The 20,939-nt window shown below is 41.9% G+C and overlaps 1 protein-coding gene across 1 annotated transcript; it reads left to right on the top strand.

The window, feature by feature from the left end:
* Positions 1-10,347: 10,347 nt before the first annotated feature.
* Positions 10,348-20,529, top strand: LOC124866176 (V-set and immunoglobulin domain-containing protein 2-like). The gene is made up of 7 exons (XM_047361856.1): positions 10,348-10,446; positions 15,095-15,469; positions 15,548-15,820; positions 16,882-16,969; positions 17,181-17,235; positions 19,156-19,289; positions 19,678-20,529. The coding sequence occupies exons 1-7, from the start codon at positions 10,395-10,397 to the stop codon at positions 19,733-19,735; spliced, it is 1,035 nt and encodes a 344-aa protein (XP_047217812.1). The 5' UTR covers positions 10,348-10,394; the 3' UTR covers positions 19,736-20,529.
* Positions 20,530-20,939: the final 410 nt, after the last annotated feature.

Raw genomic sequence — 20,939 nt, 5'->3', positions numbered from 1 at the left:
ATCATCATGTTCTGGTGTTGTCCTTGTAAACCTTCTATTATTAATCATCCACCTGCTTCCAGAACCAGCGCTGCATTTGATGTGGACACATAATTACCTCCAAACGTAAACCAGCCTCAGTTAACATGCTATTTATCTGAACATTAGAGACAGTTTGTGAAATGCAAATAAGAAAGGTGAATATTAATATTTGTATTCCATTTATGAACCAAATATGTTTGTTTTTTTCTTCTCAGCCTCATTGAACATTCTGTCCTTCAGACAGGAACAGATTCTGGACATGTTGGGATGGGGTTAATTTAGAGTCAGTTATGAGATTAACGATGAGTGCATTAATGATCTAGGATGCTTATGAGCAGTTTGACCACAAGTGTCATAAACATCTTTAAATCTGGTTGTTTGGTCACTTTGGAGACAGATGGACAGGAAACATGGACCGTGAGATCTTTTTATTAATCTCTTTATTGTTTTAGCTGTTTGTACGTTCTGTAAAATCCTGTTATTTTGTTTATTGCGTATGAATAGTGCTCCACTGCTATTATTTGATTATCGGAAGTAGGAGTTAGTCTGGTTAAAACTCCAGGTCTCCCTCTGCTGGTGGGATAAATGGGTTTCAGGGCAAATGTGACTTTAAAGTCAGAAAATAAAAAAATGTTCAATATATGAAACAAGTGAGTCAAAATCAACCTTCCAGTTGTTTTTTCTTTCTGACACAAAAAAACCTTTGGAACCAGCCAGAACCTTTGGAACCAGGCCACTGTGGAGCAGAAATTCACGACCACATATGGTTGATGACGCGTCGTCTGGAGCTGCAAGGCGACTGATCATTGCTGCAACAGTAAACGGTCCGCTTTCTTAAGATAAAACAGACCTAATGAATGTATGTTAAATGAATTTGTGGCTGTTCAATTTGTAGTTGGAGATCCAAACATCATCTCCGCAGGATCAGTGGGTGTGATTTGTGAAAAAAGGGGGTGGCTATCTCCTCACCCACCAAGAACTGTGGAGTTGTGCTTTGGATTATGAAACAACCAGAATATTGGCTTCAAGTAAAGAAACTCCCCACATGGATCGGGCCGGCTTCACCGGTGAGTCAAGCAGAGTCAGCACCCAGAGCACTGAGACAACTGCAGGTTTTAGAGAAAAGGAAGCAGAATGATTCTGATGGAGGAAAAAGTATTTTATTGTAGATTTTACTTTAATAATATATGTTGATCTCTTCAGATGTTCTTCCTGTGAGTTTACCCACAATAGAGATGTTTTGTTCTCAGTGTCACCAAAAAACGTCGAGTAAACAGGACCTTTCTTTCTTTGGTACTGCATCCTTTTGAAGGTAGAAGGTATCATAATATAACTACGTTCCTGCAACAGGCTACAGGTAATTCCATTCAGGCTGAAGTCATTCTGTATTTCTGTGTAAATTAAAGCTGAGTGAGTCTGTGTTTGTGGTTGCTTGTCCTCTGTGTCTCTGCCCTGTTAGGGACTGACAGGCTAGACCATGGTTGCTCAGTCCTGGTCCTCAGAACCCACTGTCCTGCATGGTTTAGGTGTTGCACACCTGACCTAAATGAATGGGTCATTAACCGGCTTCTGCAGCACAAGATGGCTGCTGAGGGGGAAGTACATTCATTTAAATCATCGAATACCTAAAAGACAGTGGGTCTTGGGACCAGGGTTAAAAAACATTGGACCAGAGGAAACCTAGCTGTCTAAAAAACTAAATATTTGGTAAATTACCACTTATCACAAACCCCTAATGTCAGCTGATGCTGCCAATGGAGACAAAACTAGCTATTAGGTTTAGGGGGCAATTACTTTTTTACATAGAGCCAGGTTGGTCATTTGGTCAGGTTGGCTCTTTATTTTACTCAGGTTACCTTTGTCTAAAAAGTAATTTGATCAGGAACACTAAGCGAGACAAAAAAGCATAAATCTGTTAGGGGTGTAAATACTTTTTACAGCACTTTAAATGATCCTCAGGTTTAATTTTTTTAATCTATGCTTGAACTTTGAGGTTTGCTTCTGCTGTTTGCAGCTTGAGCAGAGCTGCTTCAGCTCCTTCTGACGGACACACCAGTTCCTATGTTTCTGTTGGAGAACCTCATGATCTGCTCTGAACTGAATCTGTTGTAGGACAGAACGAGGGTCCTCATCTCATCCAAATTTCTTCTGCAGTCCGAAATAATGAGGAGCTGAGCTCAAACCTGCAGGAAGAGGTAATCCACACCATTAAAGTGAATATAATTTGTGGGAATACACTACAAAACAGAAGTTTTAGATACACTTTCTCATTCAGTGGGACTCTTTATTTTCATAACTATTTACATTGTAGATTCTCACCAAAGGCATCAAAAGGATGAATGAAAACACATGGAAAAATGTAGTAAACAAAAAGTGTGAAATAACTCTGAACATTTTTTATATTTTAGATTCTTCCAAAAAGCCTCCCTTCGCTCTGATCACTGCTTCGCTCTCTTGGCGTTCTCTCCATGAGCTTCATGAGGTGGTCACCTGAAATGGTTTATCAAAGAGTCTTAAAAGAACTTCACAGATGTTCATTGAGAGAAGGTCAAAGGTTCATATTTCAGTCATCACAGCAAAGAGCGGATACTTTAAGGAAGCTAAAATATAAAACATATTTAAATTTCCTTTACAAGTTTTAGTTTGCTATATAATTCCATATGTGTTCATTAACAGTTTGATGCCTTCAGTGAGAATCTACGTACAATGGAAATAGTCATAAACATAAAGAAAACCGTTAAATGAGAACGTGTGTCTAAAACATTTGACCGGTAGTGTATTTTTATAAAAATGTATCTCTGTTCTGTGTTTGTTTCATGTTGCACATCAGTTTTCGGGGTCCAGTTCCTACATTTATTTTATTTTCAAGGTTGATCTCAAATGGAGGTATATATCCTCCCATGTCTTCTGATCTGTAACTCTCAGATGTTGGACCAGAACAAATCTGGATCCGATTTCCTGATGTGTTCTGGTCTAAATTCACACAAGCTGCAGGAACATGTTCCTCTGGTAGAGCTTCTTCTTTACACTCCTGGTCATTGCATTCTGCAGTAAACGTTCCCACACACCTCTGGGTTGGTTTTACCTTTAAAAGCCTGACAGTGGTCGGTGGTTCCGTCTTTATCTTCGGTCTCTCAAGTCTAGAGTGAAAACCGTCATTAAAGGAAGCTTGTGGACGGATTTTTGAGATTTAAGTGGATGCTTCACTGAGTTACCTGTGTGTTCCTGGGTACTGAAGCATTTATAGAGCTGTTGGCTGGCTGGTTGGACCTCCTCAGACTGGCCTCATGAACATCCTCAGCCTTCTTGTCTCTTTCAGTGGCTCTAAGTGTCTCTGAATGGTCAAACTCAGGTTGGTCATCTTGACCTGCAGCAGACGGGGAGAGATGGTGACAGATTTTTATGGTAACAATTCTTTTCACGTTTGATGTCAAACACAGCAAAACATTCACAAATCTAACAATTTTATGTCTACAGGTCCAAGAAAGGTCCTGATCTGTAGGACTTGTTCTGTGTTCTGGTTCTCAGTTCAGCCTGTGCACCGCCTGCTGTGTTCTGGTTCTCAGGACTTGACTGATTCCTGGGTTTGTGTTTCTGGATTAAAGAGTGAATATATCAGACACCAAGCAGGCTGTGACCCAGCTAAATATTCACAAAGTTAAGACAGGATTTCATTCAAATTACAGTAAATATTCATTCCTTGGCTGCAGTAATTTACCCCCGGCAGAATGACCCACTGTCCACTCTCCAAGCATCCATTTTTAATAAACACTATTTCCATCAGAGGAGAAAAATATAACCAGGTGTGCTGCTGCAGAGAAGGATTGGGAATGGAGAATAGAACCATCTTGGGGAACTTTAACCTAGTTTTGACAGATAAATCCCTCTTGCACGAAATAAACACAAACTTGCTCTTAATTATATATGTGAAGATTTATTGAAGCCATATAATTCTGACATGCCACCATTCTGGTCCAAACACCTTCACCTAAGTAACAAGCACTATTCACACAAACGGGATAAAAAAACGACTACCTAACAATAATAATAAAAGAAAATATTGCATTGAGGGTTGTATCATGCTTGTGCTGCAGAGTGCCATGAAATAATTAACAGTGAAATTAATAGGTCAGTTTCTTTATAGGTCAGCCAGTCATTTTCTACCACTTCTTCCATAGTGGGTTGTGGGGCAGCTGGTGCCTATCTCCAGCAGTCTATGGGCAAGAGGCGGGATCCACCCTGGACAGGTTGCCAGTCCATCGCAGAGCAACACACAAACAACCATACACACTCACACACAGAAGGGCAATTTACCAATTAACCAATTAACCTAACAGGCATGTCTTTTAACTGTGGGAGGAAGCCAGAGTACCCAGTTAGAACCCATGCATGCACGGGGAGAACATGCAAACTCCATGCAGAAAGACCCCCGGCTGGGAATCGAACCCAGGACCTTCTTGCTGCAAGGCAAGAAGTGCTACCAACTGTGACACCATACAGCCCTCTTTATAGGTATATGTTTAATTATTATTAATAGATTTAAATGTATTTGCTTACAAAGTAATTAATGAAATATTTAGGTAATCATCTAATCTATTTATTGAATTATGTCTAATGTGATAAAGGAAACTATTGTTTTCTTCAGGGTTCAGATGTGTGTTTGGAAACATCAGGGTAGTGGAGCGCAGGATCCAAGTCAAAGTTCAAACATGTTCACTGGTTCCTATTATTAACTGAACAATATTACAAATCCTGACCTTTGAACTGACATGTGTAAAGAAGAAAAACACTAAATGAATGTTAAATATTTGGGTTTATTTGACTGTGATGACTGTGGAGAAGTTTTAATGAGCAAAAAACCCAACTGCTGTTCCATCCTAGAGGTCTAGGACAGGACGGTCATCATCAAGTCATCAGCTGATGTTCCTTCTCCTGTAGGAGAAACATGGAGACCTGATGATGTCACGTGACCTCACTTCAGTGACCCAGCGCTCACATATGGACAGGAACATGGATCTGAGAATGGAGATGTGAAACTGGGCTCCAGTTCCCATCAGAACAGCGTTGAGGCCCGCATCAGGGCCAGGATGAGGCATCGGCTCTGTCCTCCAGCAGGTGGCTGTGACCACTGTGGACACACCGTAGCAGGTTGGACAGTGAGGGGTTGGATGAGGCTCCTCACCAGGTGCTCATTGTGGTGATGTGAAATAGTCCCAGCAGTGCTGAGAATGAGCCGCGAAGCATGTTGAGATGCTTGCTGGGATTTAAGAGTTAGTTAACATTCGTCTGGGCTGGTTGGCTGCAGGGCTGCCTGATTGTTCATCCCTGTGTGGTGCAGCCTCTTCAGCTGCTGTTACTTCCCTCCATGCCTCTTGTCAGCCTTCCTCAAGTTATCCACAAAAAACCTTTCAGGTCTCCAGCTGCTGCACGTAACCTCTCTCTTCACTCGGCTCACCCAGCCCATTGACTTCCAACAGAACTCAGATCAACCTCCGCTCCTCCTGTTGACCTCAGACCTACCAGAGGTCTCCTGGAGCTGCTTCCCGCAACAAAGAACCATTACAGCCAATAAACAAACCTTAAATATTACAACTCAGCGTCTTAGCCTCATTCTTTATGTTGGCGTTTACCGAAACCACCAGACAGGACAGTTTCAGAAGGAAAACTGCTGATAAATTTAAATGGTAGCATTCATCCCTAAAAAGTTAGCATACAAATCTGGTCGGATTAAAAGAGCCTAAAATGTGGATCTTCAGAACATTCTGTGTTCCAGTTTGGATGAAGGCAAAAAACAAAGTGTCCGGTGGGTTTATTTCAGTTTTTATTAAATCTAGTCCAAAATCCTGAATATTTAAAGTCAGAACTTGAGGCTCATATTGACCTGTAGTTTAAACAGATTTGTTTCCATGACAACAACTAAACCTGAGAAGCCACACACTTTAACATGAGAAGTCCAGCAGAGGACAACAGTGAGCACCTGTTTGTGTTCTGTTTCCATTCAATTTGACCAATTAGGTTACTTTTTAGAAAAATATCCGCTATATAATTTAATCACAATGACATAAAACAGGGATGTGTGTTACTCCTGAGGAAGGACCAACAAAAACTAATGAATACATTTAACTTGGAAGTATTTAGTCTGAAAACAAAATGTGTAGTTTGTAAAATACAATTTTTATTTGGAGTTAAATATAATAAATAACATAAATAGAATGAAGCATGAACCTAATCTAATATAAATAAACTAGAACTGCAGCAACTAAAGAACCGGGAAGTGAAGAGGAAACACCTGACACAGGTTAATCATGACACTTCTTCCGCTTTCAGGTCTGACTTGTGAAACAACTTGCCAGCACAGGAAGCTGCATGCTCAATAAAACCTGAGCTGCCTGGAAACGCACGTGTTCTGGGTTCATGTAAGGAAACTGATAAAGAGGCTTGAGAGGAAGGACCGATGTCTTCATCTTTAAGAGCCTCAGAATATCAGCAGCTTTAATGGTCATGTTGCATTTAGATCATTTTCTGCACATTTACAGAAAACATGAAGGTGTTCAGGTGATGGTCAGCTGTAACAGGTGCTCCAGTAAACACAAAAGACTACTTAAAATTATTTGAATCTTTGTCAAAATGTCAAATGTTGTACATTCAAAGCCTGTAAATAATAATTTCAGCTTCAGTAAGGCTATTCCCAAAGAGTTGGTCTGGGTCTGTAAAGGACATGTTCCTCTTTAAGACAAAACTTCCAGTTAAGATTAATTTGCATCCCATTTCCTTTCCAGAGCCTGGTCAGGTACAAGGATAGATCAGTGGTGTCCAAACTTTTTGCATTCCAGGCCCAAATTAGCAAGTTGGAAGATCTTAGGGGCCATAATTATTTTTTAATTCCCAACTAAAAACACACAAAAAAATGTTTTTTAAATTATTTTCTTTTTAGCTGCTGAGCAATAAATTAAACAGGCATTTTTTTAATGAAACAAAGGAAAAAAAAACAAATTATTATAGGTTTGAAAAAGATTATCAGCTGTTTGCCTTAATAAAAGAAAGGTAAACAGTTTCCTAACTTTTTGGGTTGAATGTTTCCTATTTTCTTGGTCTAGAAAAAGTTTTTAGTTTAGTTCCAGTAAAAACGAGAACTTTCTTTGAAAGCCCTTGCTGTATTTAACAAAGTTTAATGGATTGGTGAGCCTGAGGCTGTTATAGAGTGAAAGCAAAAAAATATGGCTCAGTGGTTCGTCTTCCGCTTATCTGAGACTGGGTCACAGGGGCAGCAGACTAAGCAGAGATGCCCAGACTTCCTTCTCCCCAGACACCTCCTCCAGCTCCTCTGGGGGTAACTGCTGGGTAAAAAGCATGAACTGAAGCTTCCATTAATCTGTCTTGCAGATGTCGTATCTTTACAGACACTAAGCAGTAAAACGTAGCGACTCTTACTGGCTGAAATATCCAACGTTTGCATTAGTTACTGAGCTCTAACACTAGATTTAGGTAATGTGGCTTGAAGGTTGAACTTTGGAAGACCTAAACTTTAAAATCTTCATAGTATAGCTAAATCAGCTGATACCAGTTGTGTTTGATTTGCTGAGTAGGTGTGAAGCAGGGAACTGCAGCTTCACGTATGTTGAAGTCCACATCATCATGGGGTAAAAAGCCAAAGAAGCTTAAAGAGGAACGTTTCTGAAAAGAAGTCAGAGAAACAAAACTGTGAGCTGAACAAACCAACTGAGGGCACAGACAAAACCTAACTGACCTAACAGGGTTTATTTAAGGCTGATCAGACCATTACAAAACAACAGGATAACTAAACACAATACAACCACTAACTAACGGAAACATTTACAGAAAATGTTCTTTACCAAGTCAATTCAATCCTATCATACAGATTCCAAGTCAGGTTCATACATTCCAATTAATCCTAACTATCAAACAGTTCAGTCAGATTCAGTTATTTATTCAAATTGGATAAAAAGTTTTTCTATCTAAGGAAACCCAGCAGATTGCATCCAGTCAGTGACTTGCAGCATTCACTCCTCCTGGATGAGCATGTAGAGACAGTGGACAGTCACTGGTGTTGACTTTGCAGCAATCCCTCATACTGAGCATGCATGTAGCGACAGTGGAGAGGAAAAACTACCTTTTAACAGGAAGAAACCTCCAGCAGAACCAGAACCAGGCTCAGTGTGAGCGGCCATCTGCCACGACCGACTGGAGGTTTGAGAGAACAGAGCAGAGACACAAAGAGAACAAAGAAGCACTGATCCAGGAGTACTTTCTATGGGAAGGAAAGTTAAACATTAATAGCTGTAGCTCTTTCAGTGGCTTCACATAGGAGAGAAAGACAGCTAAGCAGATGAACTCTGAGCCAGTTTTCAAGGTTAGAGTCTGAAAGAGAGCACATAGAGTTAGTCACAGTAGAAGCTCAGTCAGTAGCCATGTCTAGGAGAGAGAAAGGGTTAAACACTGAAAGACAGGGCCATGTGGATCATCTGTAGAAGGTGAGCATTAAGTTGTTGCCAGCAGAAGCTCGGACGATGCCTCTCTCCAGAAAGGTGTCACAGGTAGACACAGAGTCAGGCCAGGTGTAGCTTCTAGGAAGAGAAAAGAGAGAACAAAGTTAAAAGCTGAAATAACAGCAAATAATGCAAAATTGGAGAGTAGTGTGAGAATGTAGCGAAGAGGGTGAAAGTGGTCGTTATGTCCTCCAGCAGCCTAAGCCTATAGCAGCATAACTACAAGATAGTTTCAGTTCAGATTATTTAGTTAAACGGCGCTTATTTACAACAATGTCGTTTCAAGGAACCCCACAAAGGGTCCCACTGATGGTCATTGTTATACTAAAAACCACAAGGATTGGGATACCTCCCTCTGTCAGACTGATTATAACCATTGGAAAAGAGAAGGGGTCATACAGGTACCAGAATTGGAGGGTGTGTTTGGACCTCAACCATAACTGAGCCGGTTTAGGCTAAACCTGACTCCCCCTTACTCCAACCAACAGGGAGGGAAGAAGACGGAGGTAAAAAATAAGGAAGATAGCTCAGGATAAACTAAGCCACTCTAACTATAAGCTTTATCAAAAAGGAAAGTTTTAAGCCTAGCCTTAAAAGTAGACAGGGTGTCTGCCTCACGGACTAAAACTGGGAGCTGGTTCCACAGGAGAGGAGCCTGATAACTAAAGGATCTGCCTCCAATTCTGCCAGGCAAAAAGTGTCTTTTTATACAGCAGTAGACTATTTTTCCAGATTAAGTAGGAATCCAAAGTGTGTCATTGTGTGCAGGTTTGTGTGACGCCTCTCTGTGGTCTTCTCACTGTTCTCCAGCAGGGTGCAACTGGCAGGCCCTGCAGCTGTAGTTCATCAGGATCATCAGGAGGTGCTTAAGAGGAGCAGGAATCCCCGAGACATTAGATCGTTTGATCACATAGCGTGGTAATCAGGCCAGGTCTTGATGACTCCTTCATAGAAAATTCTATTATTGACCTTATCTTTACCTCCTTGCTCCCAGGGTCCTGTCCCAACAGCCAGCATTTGGTTCCTACCTCTGTGCTGGTGCTCCTCCAGTTTGAGGACTTCCTAGAAGACTCTTCCTCAGGCCACTGCTCTTAGTCTCCTCGCTGCTCCTCAACCCTCCAAACCTGTCAACCTCAGAGTTAGTCACCTTTCCTGGACTTCCACCTTCATCCACAAACATTATGCGACACCTCCGATCCTTCAGCATTTTCCACATTCAAGAATAACCTACCTCCTATTAATACCTTCTCCCTTCAGTGTTCTTCCTGATCAGGTGCAGAAATCATAAAGTCCTCCGTTTGTGTTTCTTCATAAACCATTCTAACTGTTCAACACGTGTCTGTGTGTGTTTTTTTTGCCTGCATCAGAGCCATAAAATAACATCACAATGACAGTCATTGTGTTTGGATTAATTAAAAAGAATACAAATAAATGAAAATATAAGAGAGTTACAGATGTACAGACGTCATACTTGTGACTCTGAGGCTTCTTCAGCAGCTTTCTGATGGTCAGCAGTTCATTTGAATCAGTAGCTGCTTGGTTTCTCTGTTGTTGATCTAAACTATTGTCAAGTATTGTTGTGGCTTTACTTTAAATGAGTATAAAGATCTATAACATGTGACTGTACTGTCACATAGTTAACTTGAAACAAGTGGATAAAATCTCTTCCTGAAGCTCATTTTATTTTTTAACATGGTGTACAAACAGTTTCTGTTTTTTAGAAAAGCAGCGTTAACGTTGGAGAGGCTGGTTTGATTCAATTTACTGAAACGAATCAAAAGAGGAAGTTGGAGAGTGAGGACAGTACGTTTCACAATCCCTGGTTACTTTTCTGACGGCGCACAGAGATCGAGGCTAAATCTCAGGATGGTACCTCATGATAAAAAGGTTCTCTGGAGCTTCATGTTCCTTCTGGCAGGTAAGACTGACATGAAGTTTTATCATGCTGAACTGTTGCTTTAAAAAACAGCACGAAAAACGAAGGATTTTAAGACCTGTTCAAACAATTTCTGTTGCAGAATCTGAAGTTTTAAAAAACAGCAGAGGTAGTATCTCTAACACTAATAATCAGCGTTTACTGAACGCTGATTATTATTACATGGAGATTAGCTACAACTATTCATACACTAGATCATTTAAAGTGCTAACCAGAAAAAAAAAAGGAAATGCCCAAAAAGAGAAATGGGATTCAGAGAAATGCATAAAATACAGAAATAGAAGAAACATTCATTCATTCATTCATAACAGTAAAATGTAATTTTAAAATAAATGAATGAAATAAATGAATGGCTAAGAAACGGTAGATGGGCTGAATATACTATAAAGTTTCTGGTAATACTGACAACTCAAAAGTCTTTACACTAGAGACACATTCACCCATTTACTCTCACAAATGTGCACACATTCATCAGAATCAGAATCAGAATCAGAATCAGAAAAGCTTTATTGCCAAGTACGTTTTTGGACATACAAGGAATTTGTTTTGGCGTAGTCGGTGCAATACAATACAAATTAAACAGTATAAACATATCTACAATATAATATAAATATATGTGCACAGTTTTAAGTGAGTGAGAGTAAATATAGAGCAGTATAAGATGCAAGAGCAATACAACAGTGCAGATGATCATTGTGCAAGTAAAGCAGGAGTCCAAGCTGAGCGTTAATGTAACACATAGAGTTACAGGTTACAGGTGTCCTGTCAGCAAAAAAGGGGGGGTGTGGGGGAAAGGGAGAGTGTCAGGGTGGTTTCTGGGCTTTGTTAACAAGGCTGGTGGCAGATGGGAAAAAACTGTTCTTGTGGCATGAGGTTTTGGTCCTGATGGACCGCAGCCTCCTGCCAGAGGGGAGAGTCTCAAAGAGTCTGTGACCGGGGTGGGAGGGATCAGCCAGAATCTTCCCTGCCCGCTTCAGGGTCCTGGAGGTGTACAGTTCCTGGAGCGACGGTAGACTGCAGCCAATCACCTTCTCAGCAGACCGAATGACACGCTGCAGCCTGCCCTTATCCTTGGCTGTAGCAGCGGCGTACCAGATGGTGATGGAGGAGGTGAGGATGGACTCGATGATGGCTGTGTAGAAGTGCACCATCATAGTCTTTGGCAGGTTGAATTTCTTCAGCTGCCGCAGGAAGAACATCCTCTGCTGGGCTTTCTTGATGAGGGAGCTGATGTTTGGCTCCCACTTGAGATCCTGGGAGATGATGGTTCCCAGGAAGCGGAAAGATTCCACAGTGTCAATTGTGGAGTCACAGAGGGTGATGGGGGCAGGTGGGGCTGGGTTCTGCCTGACGTCCACAACCATCTCCACTGTCTTTAGAGCGTTGAGCTCAAGGTTGTTCTAGCTGCACCAGTCCAACAGACGGTCCACCTCCCATCTGTACGCGGACTCATCACCATCAGAGATGAGTCCGATCAGGGTGGTGTCGTCCGCAAACTTCAGAAGCTTGACAGACTGGTGACTGGAGGTGCAGCTGTTGGTGTACAGGGAGAAGAGCAGAGGAGAGAGAACACAGCCTTGGGGGGAACCGGTGCTGATGGTCAGGGAGTCAGAGACGTGCTTCCCCAGCCTCACGCGCTGCTTCCTGTCAGACAGGAAGTCAGTGATCCACCTGCAGGTGGAGTCGGGCACACTCAGCTGGGAGAGCTTCTCCTGTAGCAGAACTGGGACGATGGTGTTGAAGGCAGAGCTGAAATCCACAAACAGGATCCTGGCATAGGTTCCTGTGGAGTCCAGGTGCCGGAGGATGAAGTGAAGGGCTAGGTTGACTGCATCATCTACAGACCTGTTGGCTCTGTAGGCAAACTGCAGGGGGTCCAGGAGGGGGTCGGTGATGTCTATTAGGTGTGAGAGCACAAGGCGCTCAAAGGACTTCATCACCACAGAGGTCAGGGCGACGGGTCTGAAGTCATTAAGCCCTGTGGTCCTTGGCTTCTTGGGAACAGGGACGATGGTGGAGGACTTGAAGCAGGCTGGAACATGACATGTCTCCAGTGAGGTGTTAAAAATGTCTGAAGACTGGAGACAGCTGATCAGCGCAGTGCTTCAACCGATATTCATACTGATATCGGTTGGCAACTTGGGGTGAAGTGCCTTGCCCAGGGGCACATCAACATGTGTCAGGAGCAAACTGCAATCGAGCTTCTACTGAGCCACAGTCGCAGGCAGGGTTGATAGTATTAAACTGGTAAAATAAGCTTTGGTCTGTTTCATAAAGCTGCAGTAAAGTCATATTTTCAGTCCTGGTTTAAAATAACAGGCAGTTTGTTTCTGAGCTGAGGAGCATAGAAACTAAAGGCTGCCTTCCCTGGTTTGGTTCTGGTTCTGGAAACACTGAGTGAAGATGTCTGCTTAAAACCTGATCAGTACCTCTGAAATGGGTTTTGGCCCGAGTCATTCTGTGCCTTATGGACCACTAGCAGCATTTTAAATTCTGTCCTTTTACAACCAGAGGCAGGTTTAGAGACTTTATGTGAAGGATAAAGTTCAGCTGTAAGTCCACAGGTGCTGGTTTCTGGTCTGGCTGGGGCAGTGATACCTCAGCGAGAAGAGTAGTTAATCATGTAATCCAAAAAGTTGTGAGTTTGATTCCTGCTTTCCCTGTGCCAACCGTCCATATGTCCTTTGGTTCTGAAAATCGTGTTTTCTGATGATCTGGAGGTTAGTGCATGGATGTGTGCAGGCTTGGGCATGTGGATGTGGGACTTTGAGGGGTCAGCATGGCTGTAGGGGCAGTAGGTTCTGATCATTGTCCATTATGAGCTTTTTCTGTGGTTTTTATCCTCACCGAGACCAGCCGAGTGCCGGGTTTTTACCTCATTGGTAACATGGCACATTACACCGGACATGTTGTCTCTCTCGTTCTCATGCAGTTTTGTAAGTCTGATTATTTCAACATTCATCTTGTGTTGTGTTGTGTGGGTCTGGGGTGCGGAGAAACCCGCCCAGAACTGCTCACACAGCACCATCCTTCACACAACAAACTGACCAAAGAAAAGTTTAAAATGACTCTCTGCCCTGCTTTATCCATTAAACATAAAACAACCATCAGATCTAGAATTTCAAAAATGGGTTATTGTTGTACATAGTTATCATAAAACTTACTGTTTACTGTACGTCTCAAGGAGATCTGAGTGAAACATAATTAAATATTCTGCATGAAAGTAACACATGAACCAATGAACTTTAATCCATTTTTGAAACTTAATCAGGATTATGGTTGAGTTTGATTCTTTTTCATGCATGTTGTCTTAATTAGTCTGGTTAAATCTGTAATTCTTTGCTTGGTAACAGATTTAAAGAAACATGCATCTATTTACCCATTTAGGGTCTGTTCCGGATCCAAACCCCAGAGTTCCGTGACCGAGAGGTACAGAACATTCTGGACAGGTTATCATTTAATCACCTGGGCAACCCAGAAACATGTTAACATTTGCTGGTCAGCTATTTGCTCATATCACTGCTAAAAGTCCTTTGGAGAGGGACCCGGTGCAGATGTTAAGAACAAACAAACAGGCAGCCAAACACACAAGATATTAGAGCTCAGATCAATTTATCTATATTATATATTGTTAATGTTAGAGATCCTGTCAGCCGTTTGGGGTTGGAAATGTTCAAATCGGACATTTTCTGCAGACATTTCACACTCTGACCAGAAGTTGTCATTAAGTTGAGCTAAAATTATTAGCTTTATTTCTCATCAGTTAAACCAAATCCAGACACAATGTTTATGACTATGATGATCAAATTACAAATAGTTTGTTTACATTAGGGGTGTCCAAAGTAAGGCCCGTGGGCCATTTATGGCCCCTGGACTCATTTTGTGCAAACTTGCCCCCCGCCCAGCTCGGATGGTTGATGCAGAAGGAGACTTTTCATTTTTAATGATAACAAATTTATAACAAGAAATCAGACCTTCTGGGTGCGGTGCTGGTGGTGTAGGGGTTAAAGTGCGCAACCATATGTTAAAGGCTATAGTCCTCGGTGCAGCTGTCCTGGGTTGGAGTCCTGGACATGGCGACCTTTGCCGAATGTCTCTCCCCTCTTTCCTGTCTACTTACTATCGAAAAATGAAAAAAAAGGCCTCTAGTGCCGCAAAAAAGAAATCAGATTTTCTTAGCTGCAACACCAAGTATTTGCCTTTTATCAACCAAGCGTATTGCCTTCCCTTTATTTTGTAGTGAAAAGGACATCTCTCCAGAGACGTTTACCAGACTTTAAGCAGATCTTAGTGCGCCTCAATCGCTCTTAATCATTTTTAAAACTTGGCTAAATACAATAAACAACAACACTCACTTCTAAGGGAAATTTAGATTGGCTAAATAACCTAATACTCATCTTTTTGGACTGTGGGAGGAAGCTGGAGTACCAGGAGAGAACCAATTCATTTACATTACAACATGCAAACTCAATGCAGAAAGACCTCAGGCTGGGATTCGAACCCAGGACCTTTTTGCTACAAGGCAACAGTGACACCACAGTGCAGCCCAGGAAAAACTTAATACATTGTTTTTCTTCAGAAAACAAGATGGTTTCATAGGTTTTTGTGCTAAATCCATGTATTTTTTCAGGAGCTGCGGCCCAAATGATTCAGTACCAGGCTGCATCTACCTGTGCAGTGACAGGATCAACTGTCACCCTGCCCTGCTCCTTCACACCTAAAAAATCTTTTCATAATGGTATGAGAGAAGTTCCTCTGAAGATCATCAGAGCTCGCTGGTGCAAGAATCATCTTATCTGTCAGGGAACAACCCCGTCTCTTTATGACAGCGATTCAGCAAACAACGAGCCTCGGTATTGGTACCAGGGAGACCTGGAGGGAAAATGCACGTTGCAGATCAGAGGCGTTGGGATGCAAGATAATGCAACCTTTCGCTTCAGGATGGAAGCTAATCATTCTGAGGGACACTTTACAAACTCAACTGGAGTCGTCATCACAGTTTTTGGTAAGATCAACACATCACATTCCGACACAGATAATAATCAGTGGTGACAATGAAAATGAATGAGAACTTTTCATTTAGACCTGGTGAAAATGAGGATAAACATCTCCAGTAGCAATAGAGAGTTCAGCAGCGGACAAACAGTCTCACTGCAATGCACCACTTCATCCTGTACTTTCAATCACCTGGAGGTCACCTGGCTAAAAGATGGCTACGCCCTCTCAGAGAACGGCTCCACCCTCCAGCTGAGCCCTTTGACAGCAAAGGATTCTGGGAACTACACCTGTGCTTTGAGAAGTAACGGGGGGACCCGGTCAGAGGCGTTCAGCCTGCAGGTGGAGGCAGCAGAGGAAGGTTGGTTCTGGTTTTATCTGTAGACATTTTCAGAAAGAAATCAAACACGGCTTCCCTACAACAACACTACCTCTGACACAAACAGCAAATACAAGCACTTCTAAAAACATTTGAATAATTCTGTTCCTTGATTCAGAAAGTGAAACTCATGTATTATATAGATTCATTGAACATAGACTGAAATATTTCAAGCCTTAATTTCTCATTATTTTGATGAATATGGCTTACAGGTACTGAAAACAATGAAATTCATAGGAAATTGAGTGAAAGGAAAAACTGTGGTAGGAAAAGATGCACCAGCAACAGGGATGATCGCTGCCTTGAGAGGATTGTCAAGCAAAGTCCATTCTAAAATGAATGGGAACTTCACAAGGAGTGGACGAGCGCATCAAGATCCACTGCGCACAGATGGATCTGACACATGGGCTACAAGCATCCAAACTGGACTGAGGAGAAACAGAACCAGACTGTTGCACAGTGGTCCAAAGTCCTCTTTTCAAATAAAAGTAAAGTTTAAAGTTTACATTTTATTTCGAAATCAAACCTCCAGAGTCTGGAGGAGGAGTAGAGAACAGAATCCACGTTGCTTGAAGTCCAGGCTGAAGGTTTCGTGAATGTTTGGGGTGCCAGCTGCTGGTTCTGGTCCACCGGGTTTTCTGAAGTCCACAGTCACCTCAGCCATCTACCAGGACATTTTAGAGCACTTCATGCTTCCTTCTGCTAACAACCAGAATGATCAAAATTACAAGAAATAAAGGCTTGAAACATTTAACTATATGTCTGATGAATCTATATAATAGATGAGCTTCACTTTTTGAAAAGAGGGACAAAAAATATTGAAAATGTTCACAATATTCTTATTTTAAAGCTATACATGAATTACTTTGTTTCCAACAGTCATTGACTCATTTTTGTTTCCATTTTCTCCAAATTCCCTCTGATTGAAATAAAATCCTTCAGAAACAGTTTCAGTTGTTTAGATTAGAAGTTTTCTTGTTTCATGTGACCCTGAATGATGATGGTAAAAACTTCTCCACTTCTCTCTCCTCTGGGTTTTCCAGCCCCTGACCTGCATCTGATTGCTGGCGTGATGTTCGGAGTCTTGCTGCTGATCATCACCCTCATACTCGTCATCTTCATCGTTAAAAGGTACCTCAGTCAATTTGTCCATCCAAACATTTGTTTTATTAAAGTAATTGATTTGAGCAAATATTTTTTTCAATCAGACAAAGTTCTGCTCAATTTGGCACATTTTCTTTTTGTGAAGAAACATCTGCTGAAGCAATTAAAGAACTTTGATGACATTTGTCTGCTTGTTTCCATTTTAACCTCAAAACCTTAAAACCTTTCACTGTTACAGGAAGCGAACAGCACCAGAGGGTCCGAACACTGTGGGTGGAGAAACGGAAATGAAGGTGACTTTTTGTCTTTTAAAGATTTTGTGGCTAGCCTTGATTTGTGAGTAGCTTGACAGGGAAGACATGCATTAAATGGGCCGGGTCAGGAATCGAACCCAGGGACTGTTGCCTCTGTATGTGGAGCTCCTGGTCTACCACTGACCCAGGGGGCGTCTGTTATTACACTATGGCTCCTTCATCCACTGCTTTTTAAAGCAGTGTGGTCTCCATGTTCACGGAGAGATTCACTTTGATTATTTTCCTCAGACTGGGTCCAAGATTCTCGGCTCCTGTGTGCAGAACCAGAGTTTTAGATTTCTCTAGATGTCTGTTTGTTCCTCTGTTCTTAGTGCCTCTGTGTTCCTTCCTGGTTTTTCTGGCCATGTTCTCTCCTTCCTCAGCTTTCTCTCCTTCTTTGATTCCAGCTGTGTTTCAAATCCTCCTGATTGCTCCCACCTATTTAGCCCCACCTTTCTTCTCTCTTCCCAGTGTATATGTACAGTCTGGTTTTCATTGCTCGCTACCGGATCCTCCTGTTGGTTACCTGCTCCACGCCTGTTCTCCATTTATACTCACCATGCAGCTGCCACGCTCCTGTCTGCTCCTTAGTCCTGCAAACACCCTCCATTATACATGCCTTTCTGACCTTGTTTTTCAATGTTTTGAACATTCTTATTGGTTCAGATTGGTGCAGATTCACAGTTACAAATAAATGTCATTTAAATGATTTATAGGACTGTTTTTATGATTTATTTTTAATGCATGATTCAGAGCCAACTCCTGCAAGGCAGAGCTTGATCTAATATAAAAATCTCAGATTATAGAAGATAATTGAAAGTTAGTCAGATGCCCTGCAGACAGAAGAATCACACACTGTTAAACCTGCTTTCTCTGCAGCTCAATAAATGGACCTCCTCCACTCCTGAACGGGTCCTTTGTTAAAAATCTGGCAAAACTTTATTTTATTTTACCAAAATAATTTTGTTTAATGTTGCCAACAAGCTTGTATGCATCAATGCAATGACTTGAGGAGTGCAGTAAGTAAATTATCCGTCGACATTTGATGCCAGTTGCCTGTTTATTACAGTTTTGTGTTGGCTTGGATTTTATTGCTTTTTGTAAATAGATTTTTAAATACTGTTAATTTGATCTTTTATAATTGTTTGTTTGAACCTTTCAGCTTTGTTTCTGTCCTGTAAAGTACTTAGAAATGTCTAATTGTTTGAAAAGTGCTGCACATGAAAACGGAGTTGAGGACCTAACCATCCAGATGTTAAACGAAACGGGACACAGATGCTGTTCTCATTGGGATTTCAGTCGTTGTTTCTCCAGAAACATCATAGATCTATTAAAAGCTTTAATGGTCAGATTTATTCACCAAAACCACACTTTGCAAAATTCTGTTGATTTTGGTTTATTTATGTATAGTATCAATTCCCAACCAATGTCATCTCAATAGGAATACATGTAATTTATATAAATTATAGAAATCGGCCGATTGCATTGAATCATTTTGCTGCAATCCCTCATACTGAGCATGAATGTGGTGACAGTGGAAAAGAATAATTCCCATTAACAGGAAGAAACCTCCAGCAGAACCTGAACCAGGCCCAATATGAGGAGCCATTTCCCATGACTGACTGGGGGTTTGATGCCAGAGTTTTGTTTGCAAAAATAAAATAAAATAATACAATAAGTTAACAAAGGTTAAAAATAAGATAAATTAAAAAATAATAATAATATAAAAGCAACCATCAGAAAGATGTTTAAAGAGAAATAAAAGTTAGGAATGGAAAAGATGTTGTGCTCAGAATGATTGAGAACCAATGATGCCTCTGGTCCAAATGTTACTCATTTCGTATTAGACTGGATGTGATGCAGATCAGCTGGAACAGCCTGTTCCTCATTATTAACCATGTTTTTCTGTGTGGTCAACAGAATGCTGATAACATCTACAGCAGCATCCTGATGCCTCATCAGGAGGAAGCAGGAAGTCAGAGGCGGCAAACCAGCCAAGAGGCCGAGGAGACCAGTTACGCCTCCATCAAGTTCAAACACAACAATTGGAACAGGTTGGACATGCAGATGTTTCAGCTCCTCATCTGTTTCCTCTGGTCTCTAAAAGTGTGAGAGCCCACAGGATTTAATCTTTGCTAAAAGCAGCAAAATGCAAAAAAGAAAAACAGTTTAAACAGAAGCCTCCAGCCAAACCGAAATGTTTCATTACACTTTGTCTAGAGATTTCTGGCTTTATCTGGGTTCACAGATTCATCCAGATCCTGCTTTGACTAAAGCTTTAAGCTCTGTTGTCTGACTCAGCTTTTGAGCAACACTTTGCAGTTCTGTGTCAGTTGTTCTGTAAATAGGCCATTAGGTCCAGGTGCTGATATTGAAGCAAGCTGAGACACTTATCAGTTAATATCTTCTAATTTGATTTATTTATTCTGTGCTTTTTAACAGAAAAGCAGTGCAAGAACCTGATCAGACCATCTACTCGTTAGTGGCCACCAGAGGCTGAGGTCATGTCCCACTTCCTCCCACCAGAACAAACACTGTGACCACAGGAGAATTTGATCTGTAGCAGTGGCTGTCAGTGTTTTCCTTTGAATTATGCTTTAATAACTTGCAATACAGTCCGGTTTTCACCACAGAAAACTCACTTCACAACAAAAGAAGAATATTCACCACATGAGGTTTGCTGCAGATCCAACCTACAGACCTCAGCTTCCCTTTTTTTGATTCATCACTTCTCGTGCCGCCAGAAGGAAAAACTGCAGCCTTAGAACTTCTGTGTTTCTTTGTTTGGAGAAGATAAGGAAACCAGAAAACATGGCCCAAATGGACCGAATCAGAACTGAAGGAATTAGGAGATTGTCTTACTGCCAAAAATATCTGTTTGTCTACTTCTACGTGTACAAGTCTTTGATCACATCCTATTCTTAAGGTCTTAAAACCAAAACCAAAAACGGAGCATTCTGGTCCTCATGCAGAGCAGAGATGGGGCTATAGATGGGGATATTAGAACCAATGGTTAGGTAAGACACGTAATGTCATTTAAATAAGTTCACCATTAACCATAAGGCCACTGATCAATCACAATGTAACCGTTCCTTTAAATGCATAACCAGCTGGGATCAGTAAGCAGCTCTTTGTTTATCTGTGAAACTGTCTGAACCAAATCACTTCCAAACTGCCTGGATCTTCTTTCTTTTATTTGGTACTCGTACTCGTCATCTTCCGCTTTATCCGGGACTGGGTCGCGGGGGCAGCAGACTCAACAGAGACGCCCAGACGTCCCTCTCTCCAGACACCTCCTCCAGTTCCTCCAGGGGGAGCCCAAGGCGTTCCCAGGCCAGCCGAGAGACATAGTCCCTCCAGCGTGTCCTGGGCCGTCCCCTGGGCCTCCTCCCGGTGGGACGTGCCTGGAACACCTCCCAAGGAAGGCGTCCAGGAGGCATCCGGTATAGATGCCCGAGCCACCTCAACTGGCTCCTCTCGATGTGGAGGAGCAGCGGCTCTACTCCGAGCCCCTCCCGGATGGCCGAGCTCCTCACCCTATCTCTAAGGGAGTGCCCGGCCACCTTACGGAGGAAGCTCATTTCAGCCGCTTATATCCGGGATCTCGTTCTTTCGGTCATGACCCAAAGTTCATGGCCATAAGTGAGGGTAGGAACATAGACCGACCAGTAAATTGAGAGCTTTGCTTTTTGGCTCAGCTCTCT

This window comes from Girardinichthys multiradiatus, chromosome 3 (genome assembly GCF_021462225.1).
Source record: "Girardinichthys multiradiatus isolate DD_20200921_A chromosome 3, DD_fGirMul_XY1, whole genome shotgun sequence".
Classification (NCBI taxonomy): domain Eukaryota; kingdom Metazoa; phylum Chordata; class Actinopteri; order Cyprinodontiformes; family Goodeidae; genus Girardinichthys; species Girardinichthys multiradiatus.
Note: the sequence above shows the minus strand (reverse complement) of the source record. Positions and strands in the feature narration are given on the sequence as shown.

What these genes read in the sequence shown, in the direction of transcription:
- LOC124866176 (XM_047361856.1), top strand. Translation starts at nt 10,395, where the DNA reads ATGGTACCTCATGATAAAAAGGTTCTCTGGAGCTTCATGTTCCTTCTG. An exon ending in CTTCATGTTCCTTCTGGCAG is followed by an intron (nt 10,447 to 15,094) that starts GTAAGACTGACA and finishes GTATTTTTTCAG; the next exon opens with GAGCTGCGGCCCAAATGATT. An exon ending in GTGGAGAAACGGAAATGAAG is followed by an intron (nt 17,236 to 19,155) that starts GTGACTTTTTGT and finishes TGTGGTCAACAG; the next exon opens with AATGCTGATAACATCTACAG.